The 25,394-nt window shown below is 38.5% G+C and overlaps 1 protein-coding gene across 1 annotated transcript in view; it reads right to left on the reverse strand.

Moving 5' to 3' along the window:
• Positions 1-25,394, reverse strand: part of LOC115216412 (annexin A7) — a 69,950-nt gene that overhangs the window by 30,346 nt on the left and 14,210 nt on the right. The window contains exon 2 of the mRNA XM_029785726.2: positions 2,765-2,840. Coding sequence (XP_029641586.1) covers positions 2,765-2,840 — 76 coding nt within the window. The remainder of the gene's footprint in view (positions 1-2,764; positions 2,841-25,394) is intronic.

Consider the following 25,394-nt stretch of genomic DNA (forward strand, 5'->3'; position numbering starts at 1 on the left):
ATACATATATATATACATATATATATATATATATATATATATATATATATATATATAAATATAAAGAATAAGAAGAAAATGGTGAGGTAATTAACAAAACTTATTTATTAATTATAAAATATGACATCTCTACTATCATCATCATCAACGTTTAACGTCCGTTCTCCATGCTAGCATGGGTTGGACGGTTCGACCGGGGATCTGGGAAGCCAGAAGGCTGCACCAGGCTCCAGTCTTATCTGGCAATGTTTCTACAGCTGGATGCCCTTCCTAATGCCAACCACTCCGTGAGTGTAGTGGGTGCTTTTTACGTGCCACCTGCACAGGTGCCAGGCGAGGTTGGCAACGGCCACGGTCGGATTGGTGCATTTTACGTGCCACCGGCATGGAAGCCAGTCGAGGCGGCGCTGGCATCGGCCACGATTCGGATTATATATTTATATATATCTATGCATGTTTATATAAATGTGTGTGTGTGAGTAAAATCATTTCCCTACTTTTTAAATGTGTATCCCTAGATTATCAACTGAGATGTCTACTTTACATTTAAATGTAAAGTAGACATCTCAGTTGAAAATCGAGGGATACTGCATTTTTTGCAGTTGCAGTTTTAGCAAAACTGCCAGCAAGAAAGTCTCTGAATGTAAACAGACAAGTCACCAACTGCAGGTGGGTGAGTCTATTTTAGAACCCAAGCGTGGGGTCCTGTAGTTATTGGGTGCAGCTGCTCGTGTCTGTTTTAGGTGCTCAGAGTGGGGTTGATACAGTAGTCAACAGGCACAAGCTGCAATTCTATCTCCTGATGCTCAGAGGACAGATTCTGTAGTCATCAGTGAAGGTGTGTGACTCTATTTTAGGAAGGGATTCTGTAATCACTAGTCACAAGTGGCACTTCTATTTCAGATGCTGTAATCTGTTGAAATGAGTTCTTGTATACTACTCTTTTTACTCTTTTACTTGTTTCAGTCATTTTGACTGGAGCACCACCTTTAGTTGAGCAAATCAACCCCAGGACTTATTCTTTGTAAGCCTAGTACTTATTCTATCGGTCTCTTTTGCCGAACCGCTAAGTTACAGGGACGTAAACACACCAGCATCGGTTGTCAAGCAATGCTAGGGGGACAAACATACACACACACACACACACACACACACACATATATATATATATATATATATATACATATACATACATATATACAATGAGCTTCTTTTGAGTTTCCGTCTACCAAATCCACTCACAAGGCTATAGTAGAAGACACTTGTCCAAGGTGCCACGAAGTGGGACTGAACCCAGAACTATGTGGTTGGTAAGCAAGCTACTTACCACACAGCCACTCCTGTGCCTATATCTGTTGACATTTTGCATGCATTTCCTTATTTTGTGAGCAGAGGAAGAGGAGATCCCAAAATTAGCTGCATGGTTAAAAAGTTCACTTTCCATCCATGAGTGTATGCTTGACTGTTAAGTCTAGCAAGATGAAACAATATTATAATGTATGAATAAAGAAAGTAGAAGGTTGTCATTTTGTTTATTGGCATTTGGCACTGTTGAATGACAAAATACTGTTTCAAGATCCTTTGGGAAAACTGCACAGACTAGCAAAAGGTTTTGAGGTTTCATGAGCAAGATATATGTTAGAAAAAAAAGAAAACTAACAGAAGAGTACAGAGTGATGTAAGAGAGATACAAGTATCTACCGGGAGAGGACAGAGATGCAAATTATGCAAATGATATTTAAGGAAGTTTTCAATCTTGTTGCTTAGTTTTTCATGAATGCTAATGTAAGATAACTTTATCAGAAGTCTATCTTATCAGAAATGATCAGAGTTTGCTGATGTTAACACTATGGTACAAAGGTAATTGATAGAATACCTTGGAGCAGTTAATATTCGCAGCATCTCAGATAAATAATATTCAGTCACTCCACTTCCATGGAATTCCAAACCCTGACTTTCACTTCAATAGTAATCATAACTATTAAATGTTTTAGTTTGCATCCTGCAGGTGTAGCAGATCTGTTCTAAGGTTTATAGGAGTTTTTCTTGAGTGATTTCACAACAGAAACCATAATCCTGTCAGGTCAAATATTCTAATCACTACGATTTTTATGAAGCTAAAAGGAACCACCTAAACTACAGAAGGTAACACAATGATCAGCTTTACTCCAAATTGTCATAGGACACCTGCAAACACAGGTAGGTGTCACTAAGGTGGCGAGTTGTCAGAAACATTAGCACACCGGGTGAAATGCATAGCCGTATTTCATCTGCCGTTACATTCTAGGTTCAAATTCCGCCAAGGTCGACTTTGCCTTTCATCCTTTCGGGGTCGATAAATTAAGTACCAGTTATGCACTGGGGTCGATGTAATCGACTTAATCCTTTTGTCTGTCCTTGTTTGTCCCCTCTGTGTTTAGCCCCTTGTGGGCAATAAAGAAATAGGTTGGTAGCACTAACAGCCATCAGATTCTAGTACAGATGCAAACTAAATTCAAATAAAACATGAATGACAAGAACAAAGAGTTCACAGCTCCCAGATAGAGTTTATTATGCCCTCATGCATAATCTTGAACATTTCTATGTCCGAGCATACTAGTGCTAGATGGTTGTTGACTGTAGACTAAGTCCATCTGTCCTTTTTAACAAGTCTTGTTTTTTTTTTGTTTTTTTTTCCCTGTTGGGCTTCTAGCCACCTTCCTCATCAACCTGGTGAGACTTCTATGGTAGCAGTCACTAAAATTTTAAAATGCAAATGACTTACCAAAGCCTTTCATGGCTTTTCGGAGTCCTTCGGCAGCAGTTTCAGCATTGAAATCGGGGGCTGGAACAACAGTAGCCTGTCATGGGGAGAAAAAGAAGAAAAAAGAAAATGAAAGGTTTTAATCTTTTAATAAGTTGATTTAATTTCCAGTGAGATTTAACTGGATTAAGCAGGTTACAAAAACAATGACTCACGGTAAATGTGAATAATTAAGAAACTAGAAAATATTCTTTCCTAAATTAGTGAAATTAATTAGAGTGGACAGTAGTTCAATCAACTTGACATGCTGCACTCAAAGTATAGTGTAAATATTGTGAATGCCATGACAAGTGCAATGGGTTAATCTTTATATATAAAAGAGAGGTTGTGTGAGTGTCTGTCTCTTACGATTTAGATTCCTAACTACTCCCACATTTTGTGGTGCAGTTTAACCAAAACCGGGTATCTTATAGTTGTGATTCATATCGAGCCCTTCTGAGTATTAGCGCGCGTCTACGATGAGTCTACGATTTAAAAAACAATTTACCATCAATTTTCCCCATTTTTAATGCATTTTTGGCATATATAAGGGAAGTAACTCTCTAAAAATTTATTATTAAATCTCAGAACGTAAAAAGCTACAGTAACACCCCCCCCCCTTTGTGGTTAGCCATATTGAGATGGCTATTATACTTTACATCTCTAAAAATGCTTATATAGTTATTTCCCTTACAAACCCGAGCAATGCCGGGCGATACTGCTAGTCAGGGATAAAAAATGGTATAACCCTTTCGTTACCAACCCAGCTGAAACTGGCTCCGGCTCTTTAGTATAAATGTCTTACTTTCATAAGTTTTGAATTCAAATCTTCCACCAAATCTTAGTTAAAATTTATGTTCCTAACACTAGCTTAATGATAACGAAGTTAATTTACTAAATTATTTGTTATAGTTAAAATAATTGAAAGAAACTCAGAGCATCTCAAAATAAATACAGTAACAAAAGGGTTAAATCTGGAGGATGGTAATATAGAGAAAAACAGAAAAAATAGTGGAGGAAACATCAAATCCTATTCTTCTTTTATTCTTTTACTTGTTTCAGTCATTTTGACTGCAGCCATGCTGGAGCACCGCCTTTTAGTCGAGCAACTCGACCCCGGGACTCATTCTTTTTGTAAGCCCAGTACTTATTCTATCGGTCTCTTTTTGCCGAACCGCTAAGTGACGGGGACGTAAACACACCAGCATCGGTTGTCAAGCAATGCTAGGGGAACAAACACAGACACACAAACACACACACATACATATATATATATATATATATACATATATACGACCATGGTAGACTTAAGCAAAGTGATGCCGACGTGTTTAGAAATAATTTTTAATATTTAAACTAATGATCTTTCAAGTACAGTCTAATCTAGTTCACTCTTGTCCATTAAGGATTTATAACGGTTTCAAATTTTGACACAAGGCCAGCAGTTTTTTTAGGGAAGGAGTAAATCTATTACATCAACCCTAGTATTCAAGTGGTACTTATTTTATCAACCCTGAAAGTATGAAAGGGAAATTGACCGTGGCAGAATTTGAACTCAGAACATAAAGACCAACAAAATGCCACTATGCATTTTGCCCAGAGTGCTTACAATTCTGCCAGCTCACCACCTATTAAGGATTAATAATAATACACTTCATGTATAAAAGAAATGAAGTTACATCCTTCTATACATTTCATGTATATAAATATACTAGCACTATGACCCAGCAACGCCGGGTCATAGTGCTAGTGCATGCATATACAGCTGCGTGCATGCGCACATACACACGAGTACTGTCCAAATCTCTGACCAATCACATACAGCTAGCTGGCATTCAATTGGCGTATCAAGTTTCGGGTATTTTGATTGGGTTTTGGACAGAAAATTCACAAAAAAGTCACTTCTATTGATTTTTTAATGGCTTTGCAGAGTGACTGGGGAAATGTAAAGATGTGCACGGCCACCCTTGGACGGTTTTGAATGACCATAGAAAGTGCGAGACCTCTAACTGAAAAATTGTGGATTTGTATAAAGGACACACACACAGACAGACATTTTGCCGTTTATATATATAGAGATGAATATAACAAGCTCAAAAAAAAACTGAAATAAAACAACTCTAAAATATATATCATCATTGTTTTATGTATGCTTTTTTATGCTGGCATGAGTTGGACAAGTTTTCAGAGGCCATATTTTACATCCACAAACCCATCCTGTCATCATCCTTTTAGTCATCTTTTACAACATGCTGAGATATAGTACATCTATTCTAAAACTGAGATACATACAGTATTATAATCTAGTTTAAAAAACAAAAACTCATACCAATGATGTCTGTTAATGTAAGGAAGGAAGATAAAAGGATTCAAGAAAATTACATATAAACTGCCATATTATATTCTTTCATCACTCCAATTTTTTTTTGTCTCTCACAGTCAGTTCTTAAAGGTCAGATTCTTCTTATTTGTGGCATATGAACTTTTACAAACTCACAAAATTTCACTATACAACCTTTGACAATGTGAAAACCATGACCAGTTATCTCAAACTCCAGTTTTTTTCACGTGCCATTGATATAGCTCTTCTTGTGTCTAATATTGAGCCCAAATTTTGGTACAAGGCCAGTAATTACAGGAGATGGGATAAGTTGATTACATCAACCCCAATGCTTAACTGGTACTTGAAATCTGAACTCGGAATTTGAACTCAGAACATAAACACAGATGAAATGCCACTAAGCATTTTGCCTGGTGTGCTAACAGTTCTGCCAACCCACTGCTTTTCTTGTGTATGATATTGAATTAGATCTTGGAGAGTTTAGAATGTCCAATAAGTTTGATTACTGTGAGGAGTGAAGAGTCTAACATTTTAGGGTCATGTCTTTTCACAAAGAATGGAGAAAGATGAAGTCTTGCAGACAACCTTTTGAGATTTTAAAGATGATATTAAATAATTAAGACACCTGCATTAATTAAATAAATATAATTTTCTAATTAAACAAGACAATCTTCTTAATCAGAGGACTAAATTTTCTGTGGCAATTTTAACCCTGTAACTATAAAATTAAATTTTGTGGTTATTCCAGTAATGGTATTTGTTTCTCTCCTTGTTTTTTTCTGTGTCCCTTTCTGTAGAAGAGCGTAGGCTCGAAATGTAAAAGACTTTTTCTATTCCTGAGCGTTATACTAATACATCTGTTTGTTTTGTACACCACCTGTCTTCATCCTTTGTTTTTTTCGTAAACTCTCCCTATTAAATATCTACCAACAAATGGAATTAACATTTCCTGTGAGTCTTGTTGCCTCAATAAACTTGACATATTTCAACAAAAAATAGTTTCAAATATGATATACCTCAACCAAAGGTAGACTGGTATGCCCTTAACTGCTTTCTATAGTCAAGGGAAATGAAATTTCGAGTGGATATACCTAATTCCTGCAGTAAAACGGTTAAGTACTCAAAATGGTGAAGATCTGAAATACTGCAAATGATGACGGTATATGAAATGGTTGGAAAATTATAGATGCAAATCTGTATGTAATAAACATGAAGATAACCAAAATATTACTGATGTAAAATTACTGAAACTGGTATCACACAAAACATCCAAACATTATTGTACAGCTCACCACCCCACCTTTAACCCTCCTGGTATCAACCTGCCTGATAGCATCTCTGATTCTATCACACAAAAATGCCAACTTTTGGTATTCCACAAACGGTATCTTTAAAATAACAAAGTCACTGTTCTGAAAACAATGTGAGTTGCATTAACGAGTCATTCTTATGATGAATCACCCAATCTGATTCAACTAAATTTCTGAGTATAAAATTCTTGATTATTTTCAGCTTAATTAAAAATTGAGTTGTGTCTAGGGAGAGTCATTTTCTTTTTTGCCTTATTAACACACTCACTGGTAAAATTTCCACTTATTTCTTATTTTTATTGTCCTAAAATTTTACTGGTGAGTGTGTTAAATAATAAGGCGCAAAAAGAAAATGACTCTCCCCAGACACACCAGAATATGCTTCAACACACGAACTCATATAAAGAATCTTGCAAACCAAATCCCAAAACAAAATAAAAATAGGGTATTTCAGTAAAAATATATCCTGCATGGGGGCCAACATGGCAAAGAATAGACCCTACATTTCCTCTGTGTCATAAATGGTGATTAAAAGAGATTTCGGTAGGATTTGCATTTCAGCCTTGCAAAACTCCCACCAACAGTGACTACCCAAACAGACTCATGGGTTGGAGGGTTGCCACCTGAGTGGTGCAAAGGTGTCATCCACCAGGAATAAGGCATCACCAACAAATGGTGGATGCTGTGATGTGCTGCTACAGTGTATGCTCCACGCCATACCTGACCTGAATGTAAATATGACCATGAAAGGTTAAGGACACTAAAAAAAAGAAAAAGTTAGTCTTCTGGTTACTTTGGCAGAAAACTAAAGGCACACCATAGATACTAAAATAGGGTGTACTGAACATTATAAGGTAAACACCTGCAAAGGTGGCGAGCTGGTAGAAACGTTAGCACGCCGGACGAAATGCTTAGCGGTATTTCGTCTGCCGCTACGTTCCGAGTTCAAATTCCGCCGAGGTCGACTTTGCCTTTCATCCTTTCGGGGTCGATAAATTAAGTACCAGTTACGAACTGGGGGTCGATGTAATCGACTTAATACCTATGTCTGTCCTTGTTTGTTGCCTCTGTGTTTAGCCCCTTGTGGGTAATAAAGAAATAGGTATTTCGTCTGCCGTTACATTCCAAGTTCAAATTCCGCCGAGGTCGACTTTGCCTTTCATCCTTTCGGGGTCGATAAATAAAGTACCAGTTACGCACTGGGGTCGATCTAATCGACTTAATCCCTTTGTGTGTCCTTGTTTGTCCCCTCTGTGTTTAGCCCCTTGTGGGTAATAAAGAAATATATAAAGGAAACACCTGAGTAAGTGCTATTGAAGTGAGTGCCAATTCCAGCCATTTCTGAGACAATGCCAGCTAAAAACTATCTAAACTAATGCCATATTACTATTTTATGAAAAAAAGAGAAAAAAATGCAAAGTATACGTTTAAATATCAGTAGACTATATTTATAAATAATGTAAGAAATGTGAAATAAATTTAGAACAAGCAGTTTAGGAGATTGAAAATAATCTTACCAAATATACTAAAGTAATAAACCAGCAACACCCACCCGAAATTGGTTTGGTGTTCGCAGTAACGGTGAGTAAGTTGTCTAAGTTGTTGGTCTTACAGACTAAAAGTGAGCTGTGACACTCGAAATGTTAACATATGTGAAATGTCATGAGAATGTATCATAACAACTAACAATTAACTGCAAATGATATTATATTTACGATAAGTTTATGATGTTTCTTTTTTTTATTTCAGTTATAAGCGTGGAGGTGTAGAAAAACGGTTTGCTTCCCAACCATAGGGTTTGGGATTTAGTCCCACTGTATGGTACCTTGGCAAGTGTCTTCTACTAAGGCCCCAAGCAGACCAAAACCTTGTGAGTGGATTTCATAGATAGAAACTGAAAGAAGAGTGAATGTGTGTGTGTGTGTGGAAGGCACATGGCCTAGTGGTCAGGCTGTTGCGTTCACAATCACTAGATTGTGAGTTCAATTTCTGGACCAGGTGGCATGTTGCTCTTCTCAATTCCACACCAGTTATTCTCACCCTTATATGATGTAGGGTAACCATATATCTCCTCTACAGCAAGGCATCTGTTCCTGTCCCTCTGTCATACTTTAGAATCTCAACATCTAGCATAAAATTGTTTCTCTCTCTACTCTGGTCCCTCTCAGTCAAGGTGTATTTTTAGTCTTCTGAGCTACAAAGTGCCCAGTACTCTCTGTAGAGGGGTTGGCAACAGGAAAGGCATCCAGCCGATGACACCAACCAAAGTAGTCACTGAGGTTCAATAGAGTGTTCTGCTTTGTTGAACAGTTCAACCCATGTCAGCATGGAAGACAGACATTAAATGATGATGAAGATGATAATACTAATGATAATACTAAATCATACAAAATAATAAAATTTAGTTTAAATTTTCTTATTTTTCTTAACAAAAAGTCATGAATTAAGTGAATAGAAGTATTTATGCATAATTTTTAAATAATTGCTATGATTTAGGCACAATGCCGGCAATTTTGAAAGGAGGTGTTTTATTGATTACATTGATCTCAGTACATGCCTGGTACACCTGAGTCTGACTGGAGATGTGGCTGAAAAGCTTCAAACAAGCAGTTGTGCTAAATCATACAAGAGATTAAGTCTTATTTCTTTATTGCCCACCAGGGGCTAAACACAGAGGGGACAAACAAGGACAGACAAAGGGATTAAATCGAATACATCGATCCCAGTGCATAACTGATACTTAATTTATCGACCCCAAAAGGATGAAAGGCAAAGTCGTCTTCGGCGGAATTTGAACTCAGAACGTAACGGCAGACGAAATACTGCTAAGCATTTTGCCCGGCGCCCTAACGTTTCTGCCAGCTCGCCGCCTTACAAGAGATTAAGTGTATCCACCCCAACACAAGAACAGGAACATTTCTTCTGAAGGGTTTCCACACAATTTCTGCTGCCCAAATTTCACTTGAAAAGCTTTGGGTCTGGCTGAAGTTATAACAGCAAGACACTTGTCCAAAATGTCACACATTTGGATCAAACCTAAAACAATGTAATAGTGAAACAAGCTACTATGCCAAGCAGCTATGCCTACACCCACCTAAGTAAACAGTGGGAAACTAGTCAGAAAGCACATATTTCCATCAGCTGTTAACAAGAACTAACTTTAGTCATCCGCTACCATAACACTTGCTAGTATTAGTAAGAGGGAGTGGATACAACAAACCATTATGATTCAACTTTAAACAAATAGATTTTTCTTCTAATCCAGGTAGTACATTAGTGTTAATTATTTCTGAATATAGATGAAAAATAGATTAAGCAAACATCAGGCAGATATGTTTGAGGCTCCATTTTCCAGTAGCTATTTGTTAAAGGTTTTACAAAATTACAATCATCAGTAATACAGCTTATATTATCGCATTGCCATTAGCATAAATCAATTCTTGTTATTGTTATCGTGAGTAATAAAGGGTTGTTGAATTGGCAGAATTAGTAGAACAGCTAGCAGAATGCTTTGTAGTATTTAGCAGCATTCCTTTGTGTTCTGAGTTCAAATTCAACAGAAATCAATTTTGCGTTTCATCTGTCAGGGGTCACTTAAAAAAAACTGCAATCAATTCCCTGGGTTAATATGGTTGATTATATCCCCCACCCTTTGAAAAAGTTGAGGTCTTGTGCCTAACACAGAAATAATTATTGAAAGCAGGCAAGATTAAGAAGATTGATTCCCAACCATGAGGTTTTGGGTTCTGTCCCACTATGTAGCATCTTGCACAAGTGTCTCCTACAAAAGCCCCAGACTGACCCAAGTCTTATGAGAAGATTTGGTTGACAGAAAATGGAAGAAGGCGTGTATGTGTGTGTGTGTGTGTGTGTGTGTGTGTGTATGTGTGTGTGTGTGTGTATGTCTGTCTATCTGTCTGTGTGTGTGTGTGTGTGTGTGTGTGTGTGTGTGTGTGTGTGTGTGTGTGTGTGTGTGTGTGTAAACTTAGTGGTTCAGCAAAAGGGACTGATAGGATAAGTACCAGACTTAAAACAAGAACTGGGACCAATTTATTCAACTAAATATTTCAAGGAAGTGCCCCAGCATGGCCATGGTTCAATAACTGAACAGAATAAAAGAGTATGAAATAACAGGTTTTGCAGTATAATTATCTTTTTAGAAAAAAAATACTGCCTTATCAGATGGCAATTAACTTCATATAGCCTGGTAACATAGAAAAAGGTTTCCCCACCCTTTTATAATAGTAGATTTAGCTTTCTATAGAACCAACCTTGCACAACTGGTCTTGTACACAAGGAAGTAAACACAGACCATAATAACCGTCATTGTCATTTTTGTTAGAATTAATGTTGCTGCTGTTACAATTATTCTTATAATAGGTTAGTATCGTAAAAGGCGGCAAGCTGGCAGAAACGTTAGCACACCGGGCGAAATGCTTTGCAGTATTTTGTCTGCCGTTACGTTCTGAGTTCAAATTCCGCCGAGGTCGACTTTGCCTTTCATCCTTTCAGGGTTGATTAATTAAGTACCAGTTATGCACTGGGGTCGATATAATCGACTTAATCCGTTTGTCTGTCCTTGTTTGTCCCCTCTATGTTTAGCCCCTTGATGGTAGTAAAGAAATAGGTATTTCGTCTGCCGCTACGTTCTGAGTTCAAATTCCGCCGAGGTCGACTTTGCCTTTCATCCTTTCGGGGTCAATTAAATAAGTACCAGTTATGCACTGGGGTCGATATAATCGACTTAATCCGTTTGTCTGTCCTTGTTTGTCCCCTCTATGTTTAGCCCCTTGTGGGTAATAAAGAAACAGGTTAGTATGGTATGTAATATAGCAATAAGATATTTGGAAAATGAGTTTGCAACTAAATATTGAAAGACAATTTAAAACTTCTTCATTTTATTCATTTCACCTTATCTTGGGAATGGTATAAACATCATAACTTTGCATCACTTTAAAATGCTATTACCTAATTTTTTTTTCTTCTCTTGAATTCAAAACCAAACATGACAAGTAGTTCTGAGGGACTTCTTTTCTCTCCATGTGTTCTGGCAAAATACTTCACATATAATTCCTCGACTAACTGTAGCGGCGTCATTCTTTGCCCCCATTCCTCTGCTCTGGAAAATCCTTCATGTGATATCGGCAATGCCCTTCCATCTTTGAAGTATCAGTAATCAAAAGCAAGTCAGTTGGGGTTCCAACATCAAAATTCTCAGTAAAAATAATCATGCAACAGAGACTTGGCTTATTTTACACGAAAGAATTTGGTATCCTTATAACTCTAAGTCTAAATAACTTTTAGAACAGAAACAACGGTTTCAAAAGTTAAGGAATCTAAATGCAAATGCAGTTTGTTTCAAAAGATTTTGATCAAGAGTAGCAGATTATCACCATCATCATCATCATCATCGTCAGCATTTTAACATCCACTTTTCGATACTAGTTTGAGCTGGACAGTTTATTGAGGCAGATTTTCTACAGCCAGATGCCCTTCCTGTCACCAACCCTCACTAGTTTCCAGGCAAGATAAAATTTCCCCATGTCCAGAATATAATATTTCCCTATGTTCTCACAGAATATTGGAAATTAATGACACTGCTTGTATGACAGTGACACTCATTTACAACTATCACACAATAATCAAGACAAAGACACACAGTATGTGTGTGTGTGTGTGACTGCATGTGTGCATGTGTATATATATACACACACACACATATGGCAGGCTTCTTCCAATTTCTATCCATCTACCAAATCCACTCACAAGGTTTTGGTTGGCCTGAGGGTTAATATGTTCAACATAAAACCCCTTCAAGATTGAACTCCAGCTTGATCAGAGTCTTAATTCTTGAAACAAGTTAAACAACAAAATAAATAATAATAATAATTAATAAAGAAGAAAAATTTGTTCTTTTGTTTTAAAAACAAAAGATTCATAAACAATTGTAATGAAAATAAGGAGACACTAGAACAGATCAAATATTCATGCAACCCAGGGAATAAAAAACAATAGTTGAACTGCTGGTCGTGGTGGTGGTGGTAGGAGGAGGAGGAGGAGGAGGAGGAATGGTGGCAACGTGATGGTGGGTGTGGTGATGGTGGTAGTACTTGTAGTAGTGAAGGTGCTAGTAGTATAGTAGTAGATGTAGTAATAGTAGCAGCAGCAGTAGCAGATGTTGGCGGTTACATTCAGTTCAGATAAATATTACACTTTTTCCTTTATTTCATCACCAGGAACAGCTGTGATGTAAGAGACTTACTTCCCAACTACTGAGTGGCACCTTGGGCAAGTTCTTTCTACTATAGCCTTGGGCCAACCAAAGCTTTGTGAGTGGATTTTGTAGACAGAAACTAAAAGAATTCTATCATATATATGTGTGTGTGTGTGTATGAGAATGTCTTTGTGTCTGTTTGTCCCCCACCACCGCTTGACATCTGGTGTTGGTATGTTTACATCCTTATAACTTAGCAGTTCAGCAAAATCAAGCGATAGAATAAGTACCAGGCTTAAAAAGAAAAAGGTCCTGGGGTTGATTCATTCAACAAAAAAATCCTTCAAAGTGGTGCCCCAGCATGGCCACAGTCTAATGACTGAAACAAGTGAAAGATAAAAGATCATCATCATTTTAAGATAGATTTTCTAAATCTGGATGCTCTTCCTATCCCTAACCCTCACCTGTTTCCAAGCAAGGTAAATAATCTCCCCATGGCTAGACATGTTTTTCTTGAAAGCCCAGGAAACAAACATCTTCGATTGATACGATGCTCATTTGGATGGATGGAAGCACTCCGTCGGTTACGACGACGAGGGTTCCGGTTGATCCTATCAACGGAACAGCCTGCTCGTGAAATTAACGTGTAAGTGGCTGAGCACTCCACAGACACGTGTACCGTTAACGTAGTTCTCGGGGATATTCAGCGTGACACAGAGAGTGACAAGGCCGGCCCCTTGAAATACAGGTACAACAGAAACAGGAAGTAAGAATGAGAGAAAGTTGTGGTGAAAGAGTACAGCAGGGATCACCACCATCCCCTGCCGAAGCCTCATGGAGCTTTAGGTGTTTTCGCTCAATAAACACTCACAACGCCCAGTCTGGGAATGGAAACTGCGATCCTACGACCGCGATCCTACGACCGCGAGTCCGCTGCCCTAACCACTGGGCCATTGCGCCTCCACCGATGCTCATTTACATCATAGACAAAGATACATAAACACACACACACTCACACACACATGTAATGAAGGAATAAATATGATATAATCATCTCTATTATTGGACTTACTATATTATATTCTGAAACTCATAAATTATCCTTGGAATTTAAGTTTGTATGAAACAATTTCCTGTAAGGAAACGGTCCACTTGTATATACTCTGTTAGCTAGTATTCACAGGAATGCTTGAAGGGTTGAGGAAACTGCTCAGATTTCTAAATCCCCTTCCATTATATATATATATATATATATATATATATATATATATATATATATATATATTAGGAAGGGCATCCAGCTGTAGAAACATTGCCAGATAAGACTGGAGCCTGGTGCAGCCTTCTGGCTTCCCAGATCCCCGGTCGAACCGTCCAACCCATGCTAGCATGGAGAACGGACGTTAAACGATGATGATGATGATGATGATATATATATATATATACACACACACACAGAGGAATACAGGAACTGTGCCATATATTTGGGGGGAGGGTCTTAGGACAGCAGCAACACAACGGCGTGAGAGGATGGGGCTGAGGGGAAGACCACACTGCTGCTAAAAACTATGACACACACAAGCATACATACACCCATACACACACGCACACGTGCACACACACACACACACACACACAAACATGGACACTGACGCATGTGCACATAAGGATACACAACTTAGAAGAGTAGAATGGAGTAAGTGGAGCAAGAATACACACGAAAATCAAAAGTGTTCCTGAAGAGGTCACAGATGTGTGATGAAAGATTTGTGTACCAAGGACATGAGTTAAAATAATAAATAAGACCAGCAATAAATGAGTGAAGAAAAAATATATAGTGTATGTATTTATTTGGAAAAAAAAAATTACCATCTCAAAACAACAATATCTTTCAACACACAATTTCACATCAGGAATCCATCAAAATGAATTTTAAGAACAGTACTAACAGTGACTTTGAAGTTTTGGCCTGCTTAGCCATCATTAGATATTGTGGTGTATTTTAAGTTCATCTTGGTATATTGGATGCATTAAGTTAAAAGTTTCTGGTGTTGGTAGCACTTTGTGGAGTGATAGTTAGGTTGTAGAGTAGGTTATGATGGAAGAATTTTATTGATTAAATTTGGAGTTGTGCTATAGTTCAGAATTCACTCATGCATACAGAATTTTGTAATCAGCTGTGTCTCTTTAGGTGTGTCAGCTTCAGGTCTTGGAGTTGTTTTTTTTTATAATTATATATATATATATACACATACATACACATTTATACACATACACATATATATATACATACACATATATATATACATACACATATATATATACATACACATATATATATACATACACATATATATATACATACACATATATATATACATACACATATACACACACACACATATATATACATACACATATACACACACACACATATATATACATACACACACACATATATATACATACACATATACACACACACATATATATAAATACACATATACACACATATATACACATACATATGTATATATACATAGCTATGTATAGATATACACATATATATACACACACATACACATACATATATATACATATGCACACACATATATATGCATATACATATCCATCTACATATACATACATGTACACATACATACACATATGACAGCCATCTTTCAACTTCCGACTACCAACTTCATTCACAAAGCTTTGATCAGCCCAGGTTTATAGAAAAAGATATCAATTCATGCTTCCATGCAGTGGATCTGAACCCGAGACCACATTCTTGGGAAGCAAACATCTTAACCCACACAGCTGCAACAACTCAGAACTTTCTTACTACTTCGACCTAGATTATCATGCAGCCAGCATTCAATTTGAACTTCTGTAGGTCATGAGTAGCGCAGGCAAAGAGACATCTATCAAGTGATCCACAGTATAAAAAAAGAAAAGAAAAGGAAAGAAAGAAAGAAGAATGCAGAGAAGCACTAGAAAAGGAAACGATATTGTGTCACACTATCTTATATACTGCATAACCAAAGAAATTCTGTGAGTTTCTGGCAGTTTGTCAGGATTCCCATTACCACGTTAATCATCAATGTAAATTAATATTGTAGAGAAAGTGTATGCAGCCTATAGAAGCTCAACTCGAAGTCTACATAATTGGATATTTTGTATAATAAACTAGGCTTGACAAACTTTTATGTCAGATAATTAGTTGGTTTTGTGCTAATACTTTCTGAGACCAGAGGAATGAACTTAATGAAAATCAACACCATTCTGTGGCTGATGATGGTGGTGAAGGTCGCGATGATGGTGGTGGTGTTGATAGCAGTGTGATGTTGTTGCTGTTGGTGGCAGTAGTAATGACGATGATGATGATGATGGTAGTGTGGTGGTGGTGGTGTTAGGCCCTGGTTATCACTTAATGGCTGACTACTTCCTTTATGCCTATAACTGTTTCTAACTTCTTTTTAACCTACACCATTTACTTACAGGTGAAGGTCGGGCTGCTGAGAGCAAAAAACATTGCAAAAGATCATTGTGTGTGTGTGTGTGTGTGTGTGTGTGTGTGGTGCAATGGCCCAATGGTTAGGGCAGCAGACTCGCGGTCGTAGGATCGCAGTTTCAATTCCCAGACCGGGCATTGTGAGTGTTTATTGAGCGAAAACACCTAAAAGCTCCAAGAGGCTCTGGCAGGGGGTTGTGGTGATCCCTGCTGTACTCTTTCGCCACAACTTTCTCTCACTCTTACTTCTGTTGGCCTGCTCACTTAGCCAGCAGGGTGGCATCACTTGAAGGCTAAAAAAACAATGCGAAGTGCATTGTGACCAGCGATGTGTAGCAACATCTGATAGCCTTGTCGGTCGCGGTGATCAATATATATATATATTGGCCTGCTCGTTTAGCCAGCGGGGTGGCGTCATTTGAAAGCTAATACAATGCGAAGCGCATTGTGACCAGTGATGTGTAGCAACATCTGATAGCCTGGTCGGTCATGGTGATCAATATATATATATATATATATATATATATATTGGACCGAGATCTCTGGAGATGTACTGTGACTACAAAGACCCAGGATGCTTCTGGCACCAGTTCCGCATAGCCCCTGCACATTCAAAGTACCTTGGATCCCAGAACATCTCACTGTGCTTGAGGAGACCTGTTGAGTCAAGTGCATGTACATGAACATCGAAACAAATATCAATGGAAATAGTAGTTGTGATACCTGTGCCGGTGGCACATAAAAAGCACCATCCGAACATGGCCGTTGCCAGCGCCACCTCGACTGGCTTCTGTGCCAGTGGCACATAAAAAGCACCATCCGAACGTGGCCGATGCCAGCGCCACCTTGGCTGGCTTCCGTGCCGGTGGCACGTTAAAAGCACCAACCGATTGTGACCGATGCCAGACCCCCCTGGCACCTGGGCAGGTGGCACGTAAAAAGCACCCACTACACTCACGAAGTGGTTGGCGTTAGGAAGGGCATCAAGCTGTAGAAACACTGCCAGATCAGACTGGAGCCTGGTGCAGCCCTGGGTTCCCGGACCCCGGTCGAACCATCCAACCCGTGCTAGCGCGGAAAACGGACGTTAAACGATGATGATGATGATGATGATGATTGGCCTGCTCGTTTAGCCAGCGGGGTGGCATCATTTGAAAGCTAAAACAAGGCAAAGCACACTGTGACCAATGATGTGTAGCAACATCTGATACCCTGGTTGGTCATGGTGATCACGGTGATATATATATATATTGGCCTGCTCGCTTAGCCAGCGGGGTGGCATCATTTGAAAGCTAAAACAAGGCAAAGCGCATTGTGACCAGTGATGTGTAGCAACATCTGATAGCCTGGTCGGTCACGGTGATCATGGTGATATACATATATATATATTAGAACATACAAAGGCTAACGAGGAAGCTGCCACACAGTTCCTCAACCTGTTAGAAATAGCAGTCAAATCTACCTCAAATCACTTCCTACTGTCTTAATAATGAAAGGACACATTAAGATATTCCTAGATATAAAATGTTTGAAACAGCAACCAAACCTACCTCAAATCACTCATTACTGTCTTAAAATGGGAAGGACACACTGAATGAGGTGGTGCTAGGTGTAAAATGTCTGAAATAGCAGTTATATCTACCTGAAACCATACCTACCATCTTAAAAAAAGAAAGAACACATTGAATGAGGTAATCATAGACTTAGATGTGGAGGCGCAATGGCCCACTGGTTAGGGCAGCGGACTCGCGGTCATAGGATCGCGGTTTCAATTCCCAGACCAGGCATTGTGAGTGTTTATTGAGCGAAAACACCTAAAGCTCCACGAGGCTCCGGCAGGGGATGGTGGTGATCCCTGCTGTACTCTTTCACCACAACTCTCTCTCACTCTTACTCCCTGTTTCTGTTGTACCTGTATTTCAAAGGGCCGGCCTTGTCACGCTGAATATCCCCGAGAACTACGTTAAGAGTACACGTGTCTGTGGAGTGCTCAGCCACTTACACGTTAATTTCACGAGCAGGCTGTTCCGTTGATTCGGATCAACCGGAACCCTCGTCGTCGTAACCGACGGAGTGCTTCCATCCATAGACTTAGATATAAAGTATCTGAAATAGTGACTAAATCTACCTCAAATCACTCCTTACCATCTTAGAAAAATGAAGAGGAGAGATTGAATATCTTAGTCTGATTAAAGTTGGGGTGGTCACTGTTGGAATATTTTTGATTCTAAGTCTGTTCTAAATCAATATAAATAGATTGTAATAAAACAATGACAGATGCAAGTGCACAACTGAACACACACACACACACACGCACGCACACACACACACACACACACACACACACACACACACACACACACACACACACACACAGTCATCACTATGTGAGAAACAGGTGATGTAAGCTGACAAAGGATTGGCACAGCTGCCGACATCCGACAAAGCAGATGGGGGAAATGACAACTCATTAAACAAACAGGTACACAGGCAGGTAGACTGTTCGTCAGCTTGACTTAACGATGAGCCATCAGCCATTCAATTAACAGGATTCCCACCCATGAAATTAACTTGTAGGTGGCTGAGCATTCTGCCGACATCTTTTTATCTTATATCTTTTACTTCTTTCAATCACTGGATTGTGGCCATGCTGGGGCACTGACCTGAAGGGTTTAAGTCAAATAAATCAACCAATCAACCCCCAGTACTAATTTTTTAAGCCTGGTCCTTACTCTATCGGAACTGCTTTGTTTCATTGACGTAAACAAACCAACACTGGTTACCAAGTTACCAAGTAGGGGTGGGAAACAAGCACAACCACACATACACACACACATACATACACACACACAATGGGCTTCACACAGTCAATCTACCAAATTCACTCAGAAGACATTGGTTGGCTCAGGGCTATAATAAAAAAAAAAAAAACACTTGCCCCAGGTATGTGCCTTGGAACTGAACCTGAGACCACATTGGTGCAAAGTGAGCTTCTTAACCACACAGCCATACCTGCACCTTATTTATCTTCAATGCAATTCTCGGAATTAGTCAGTGTAACACAAGATGACAAGGATGGCGCTTTTATAATTACAGAGGTACAGTTCAAAGAGTAAAAAAGTTACTCCTATTACTTGACTGATACTAAAAGTAATTGGCTCTGAAAGAATTTAAAACATAGTTAACCTCAGTGGAATTTCAACTCAGTGGGCAAAACAGTGGATAGTAATATATGTAATATATTCAAAGAGAATACAATCCATAGAATTAAGGCTATTTTAACCCTTCAACACTTAAACTAGACAAATCTGGCTCAAATATTCTACATTCAAACTGGCCATATCTAACCTCTCACACCTAACCTACACTAAAAATAAACAAGGTGCAGGAACGGCTGTGTGGTAAGTAGCTTGCTTACAAAAGACATGGTTCCGGGTTCAGTCCCGGTGCGTGGCACCTTGGTCAAGTGTCTTCTACTATAGCCTCGGGCCAACCAAAGCCTTGTGAATGGATTTGGTAGACGGAAACTGAAAGAAGCCTGTTGTATATATGTATATATACATGTGTGTGTGTGTGTGTGTGTGTCTGTGTTTGTCCCCCCAACATCGCTTGACAACCAATGCTGGTGTGTTTACGTCCCCGTAACTTAGTGGTTCGGCAAAAGAGACCGATATAATAAGTTCTAGGCTTACAAAGAATAAGTCCTGGGGTCGATTTGCTCGACTAAAGGCGGTGCTCCAGCATGGCCACAGTCAAATGACTGAAACAAGTAAAAGAGAAAAAGAGTAATCACATCATCGGAACCCCAAAGCTATAAGAAAATGCATGTTTAATTCAAAACAATTTGAATAAAAAGGAACTATATTTGACACAGTAACTGAACACTAAAGGATTAATGAAATGCAATAAGGGGACTAGGAGTGACTGTATGAAAAAATCCTTTTTCTCACACAGGCCCTTTTTAAAAATAAGGAAGAATTTAGTAAAATGACTGACATTATTAAACTAGTGTTTGGGGCATAAATTATCATGAAATCTTGATTGAAGGTTTTAATCCAGATTACTTTATAATGTGAAAGTTTGTAACATAAAACCCTTTTCGTGTCAAACTGAATGAGGCCATTTGGTATGAAAAAGGGTTAAGGGGTAGCACTGATTCTTGACAAAACTACAAATTTGTAAGGAGACAAGTAGTCAATGCAATCTGCTACAGCAAACAAGGGGCAAGCTAATGGGGCCTCTACATGGTCACTCAGCCCACTAGAAATAGCAACCAAGTCTCACTCAAATCACACCCTGCTATTTTTTTTTTTAATCGACTCGCTAGATAATGTAGTCCAGATAAACACACCACTTGAGAAAAGATAGTATGGTTAAAGTTGAAATGCCTTTAATCAAAAGTTCACTGATTCACTATTGACCTAGGACGAAACAACAACAGATATTTATTTATTTATTTATTTAAGCCTAAAAGGGAGCTTCTACATGACTGGTCAATCAATTAGGAATAGCAATCAATTCTCAAATAATATGAAAGGGTAACTCTAAGAAAATGAAAGTGTCATGGTTAGAATGCCTTTGATAGTAGCTCTGTTCAATGAGGGTTGATCTGATGTCTTACAACAACAAATGACATTTGAAAGATTCTAAGATTAATGGCAAGGTTTATTTGGTACCTTTTGCAAAGACATTGACAGTAGCAATAACTGGGCACAAAGCTGGTTGTGTGGGTAAGAAATTCACTTAGCAATCATGTAGTTTTGGGTTCAATCCAACTGCATTGCACCTTGGGAAAAGTATCTTCTACTTGCTAAATGTTGGCCAATATTTTTTGAGTAGAACTGAGACCCCCTTCGGTCATGAATGACCATGGGATTGCACCTAGAAAGTTACCCTCCTAGACACAAGTCCGGGCAAGGTTGTTTTATGGAAGACCAGCAGTCGCCCATGCATACCAGCCTCCCCTCTCCACGCCATCGATGTTATCCAAGGGAAAGGCAAAGGGGCCGATACAGCTTGACACCAGTGACGTCGCAACTCATTTCTACAGCTGAGTGAACTGGAGCAACGTGAAATAAAGTGTCTTGCTCAAGAGCACAACACGCAGCCCAGTCTGGGATTTGAGCTCACAATCTCACGATGGTAAGCTCGACACCGTAACCACTGAGCCATGCACCTTCATGCATGAGTAGAACTAGCAGAGGAAAAATGTATGGAAGCCCATAAGGACGTTTGTATGGACTATTTATGTGCATGAGTGTGAGTGTGGATGTATACATGAATGCATGCATTTCTCATTGATGTAGATGAGAGAGACACAAACATCTGATTGAAAAAACAAAAACTTGGTGGTTTGTAAATGAGGTCCTTTGTTGATATTTGTTCTGCTCTAAGTTAGCAGACACTACCTTGTCACACTTGCTACTGGAAATGTGAGTGAAATAGAATCCAAAGCACATATTTGCAAAGTGAAATTTTAAACCACACAATTTATTTATTTAGTTTGTTAAGAAAAATGTAGGAGTGGCTGTGTGGTAAGTAGCTTGCTTACCAACCACATGGTTCCAGGTTCAGTCCCACTGCGTGGTACCTTGGGCAAGTGTCTTCTACTATAGCCTCGGGCCAACCAAAGCCTTGTGATTGGATTTGGTAGACGGAAACTGAAAGAAGCCTGTTGTATCTATGTATATATATATGTGTGTGTGTATATGTTTGTGTGTCTGTGTTTGTCTCCCCCCAACATCGCTTGACAACTGATGCTGGTGTGTTTACGTCCCCGTAACTTTGCAGTTCAGCGAAAGAGACCGATAGAATAAGTACTAGGCTTACAAAGAATAAGTCCTGGGGTCGATTTGCTCAACTAAAAGGTGTGCTCCAGCATGGCCACAATCAAATGACTGAAACAAGTAAAAGAGTAAAAAGTAACCATGTTTCTGCATCCTTCACCAACATATGCTGCAATAAAAGATTCATGCAACCTACATGTATACATATAATTATAGACACACATTTATAAACATTTATGTGGGCTTCCATACATTTTCTAATCTGAGTTCTACTCACAAGACATGACAACTCAGAGCAATAGTAAAAACATTTTCACAAGATACTGCGTAGGCCTCTGAGATGTTCCAATATTTTATGCTTTGTGTGGGTATGTTTACTATTTGAAAAGTTGCTATTTATTTCAATATTTCCATATATGGACAATGAATAGAAATAATAGAAACATGCTACATAATTCCTTACAGATTAAATTTTACTCTGATTGACTCATCCCTCTGGGGAGAGTGTTACTAAATGTCTGTGCTTATATTTCATAAAAAGTGCTATGGTCTCAATTCTTAACCTACTAATGTTCTATGTAGAAAAAAAAAATCTTCCCAGAATTTCCTCCAGAATGTAATTACTGCCATCTTCAATGAAATGTCTCACTTCTTAAAATATTTAATTAATAAGTTGCAAGTTATGTCATGCTGATGATTTCCAAAAAGAAAGAAATGGTACAGTACATGATTACTAATGTCTAGGAAATTTAAGAACTCTGTATTAAGTAAATAAGAAAAAAAAATTAATTATGTAAGCTCAGAGCATCTTTTTCCTTAATTTCAAATTTCTAATCCTACCTTGTACTATGATGAAATGATTGTAATAGCTATAACCATCAGTGAAACCACGTGCATGAAGGTAGCATCTTTGCCCTAAAATATTACTTAAATATTTCTTTAGATATTACTTAATCCTTTAGCATTGAAACTGGACATATCAGACCAAAATATTCTACTTGTTTTATATTTAAGCCAGCCAGATCTGGCTTCTCACACCTACCTTGCAATGTCTCAAAATCTCGAAGCTACAAGATATCTTCTAAATTTTATTTATTTCAGTCATTAGACTGCGGCCATGCTGGGCAACACCTTGAGCAATTCGTTTTAGTCAAAGGAATCGACCCCATTACTTATTTTTAAGTTAAGACTGATACTTATTCCATCAATCTCTTTGCTGAACCACTAAGTTACACTGAAATAAACACACCAACACTGGTTGTCAAGTGGTGGTGGGAGACAAAAGCAGACACAAACACACATACACACATATATATATATATATATATATATATATATAATGGGCTTCTTTCAGTTTCTTATTTCTTTATTGCCCACAAGGGGCTAAACACAGAGGGGACAAACAAGGACAGACAAAGAGATTAAGTCGATTACATCCCCGAAAGGATGAAAGGCAAAGTCGACCTCGGCAGAATTTGAACTTAGAACGTAACGGCAGACGAAATATGGCTACGCATTTCGCCCGGTGTGCTAATGTTTCTGCCAGCTCGCCACCTTTCAGTTTCTGTCTACCAAATCCATTCACAAGGCTTTGGTTGCCCTGAGGCTATAATAGAAGACACTCGTTAAAGGTAGCAGGCAGTGGGACTGAACCTGGAACCATGTGGTTGAGAAGCAAGCTTCTTACCACACAGCCACACCTGCGCTTATGTACGATTAATTTAAAACAATGTGAATAAGTACTACTTTTGACAGAGTAGTATAAAGTATAAAGTAGCTGAGAATTTAGTCCGGTTGTTGAACAAATTTCATAAGAATCAGATTAGAAGTTTGTTATTTTTATTTCGCTCCAAAACAGTGCTGGTGACAAGATATGAACCACTCATTCACTGGTTGATAGTCAGGCAACATACCACTCAGCCAGTAATTGATTTTTCTTGTAAATCTATTGATCTGTGTACACTGCTGTTGTACCGGTTCACTCACCCCAAATCTCGCCTTTGGTACGCAACAGCAGCAACAACAACAAAAACAACATCATACACGGAAAACAAAAATCAATACTAATGAATTACTACGCTACAAGTCAACGATGGCAAAACTCTAAAATAAATTAATGAAGGCTAACAACATCAACAATAGCACACAAAACCTTTTGGTCTTGTAAATTCCATATATCACTATTAGTTTATCACATACGAAACAGTTAGTGGTTATATTTAGAATCATCATCATCAAACGATGATGATGAAGATGATGATGATTCTAAATATAACCACCAACTGCTTCGTATGTGATAAACTATTCAGCTATATCTCAATTTCCCTAACAGAAGCACAGTATGGCAAGGACCCTACCAACATGCTGTGGCAGATGGAAGACTTAAATTTCAATTAAAACAAAAAATATATCAGGAAATATTGAGTTATTTTTATAAACAGGACTAATATATTAGAGCAGTTAATTTATTCATGCACTAGACAAACAGACAGACAGACTAGATGCAGGTGTGACTGTGCGGTTATGAAGTTTGCTTCCCATCTATAGGATTTGGGGTTCAGTCCCACTGCATGGTACCTTGGGAAGGTGTCTTCTAATATAGCCCATACAGTGTGTGTGTATACATGAGTGTGCAGATATATGTGTGTGTGTGTATGTCCGTGTGTCCTTGTCTTGACATTGAGTGATAGTTATAGATGATGTATTCCAGAAGTCTGTGCAAAGTATGTCTGGCAATGGAGAAGAATTACCTTGCTTATAATAAGTGAGGGTTGTCAACAAGAAGGGAACCCAACCATAGAAAATCTGCCTCAAATTCTATCCAACCTATGCAAGCATGGACAAGTGGGTAGACTTATACATACAAATATATATATATATATACTAGCAGCATAGCCCGGCGTTGCCCGGGTATGTAAGAGCCCCTAGTAGGCAACGACTAATCCCAATCTAGTCCTTTCCCTCTAGGGAACGAAGGCGCATGTGTAGGTTGCAAGGTCTTCTCTTCACTCAAATACTTCTGTGTACACGATGTTCCTAGCTGTCCCTTTGGGCGATAAAAAGGTCGAGTTGTGTCCCCTAGACAGAAAATGTGTTGCATATAAAAAGCTTAGATTCTCGACCCCATGTCAAATTTATCGATTTTTTTCAGAACTGGGGGAACTTTTCAAAATTTTCGCTGCGTTAGTTTTGAATTATGACATTGAGCTATGTGTGTGTCAAGTTTCATCAGAATCGGTTGAAAGCCGTGGTCAGGGTGAGGGTACAACCTGACAGACACACAGACAGACAAACTGCCGTTTATATAGATATATATATATATATATATATATATATATATATATATATATATATATATATATATAGAGAGAGAGAGAGAGAGAGAGAGAGAGAGAGACAGATGGACAGACAAAGAAAGACATATACACACACACACACACACATATA

The sequence above is a fragment of the Octopus sinensis genome, linkage group LG10, assembly GCF_006345805.1.
Source record: "Octopus sinensis linkage group LG10, ASM634580v1, whole genome shotgun sequence".
Taxonomy (NCBI): Eukaryota; Metazoa; Mollusca; class Cephalopoda; order Octopoda; family Octopodidae; genus Octopus; species Octopus sinensis.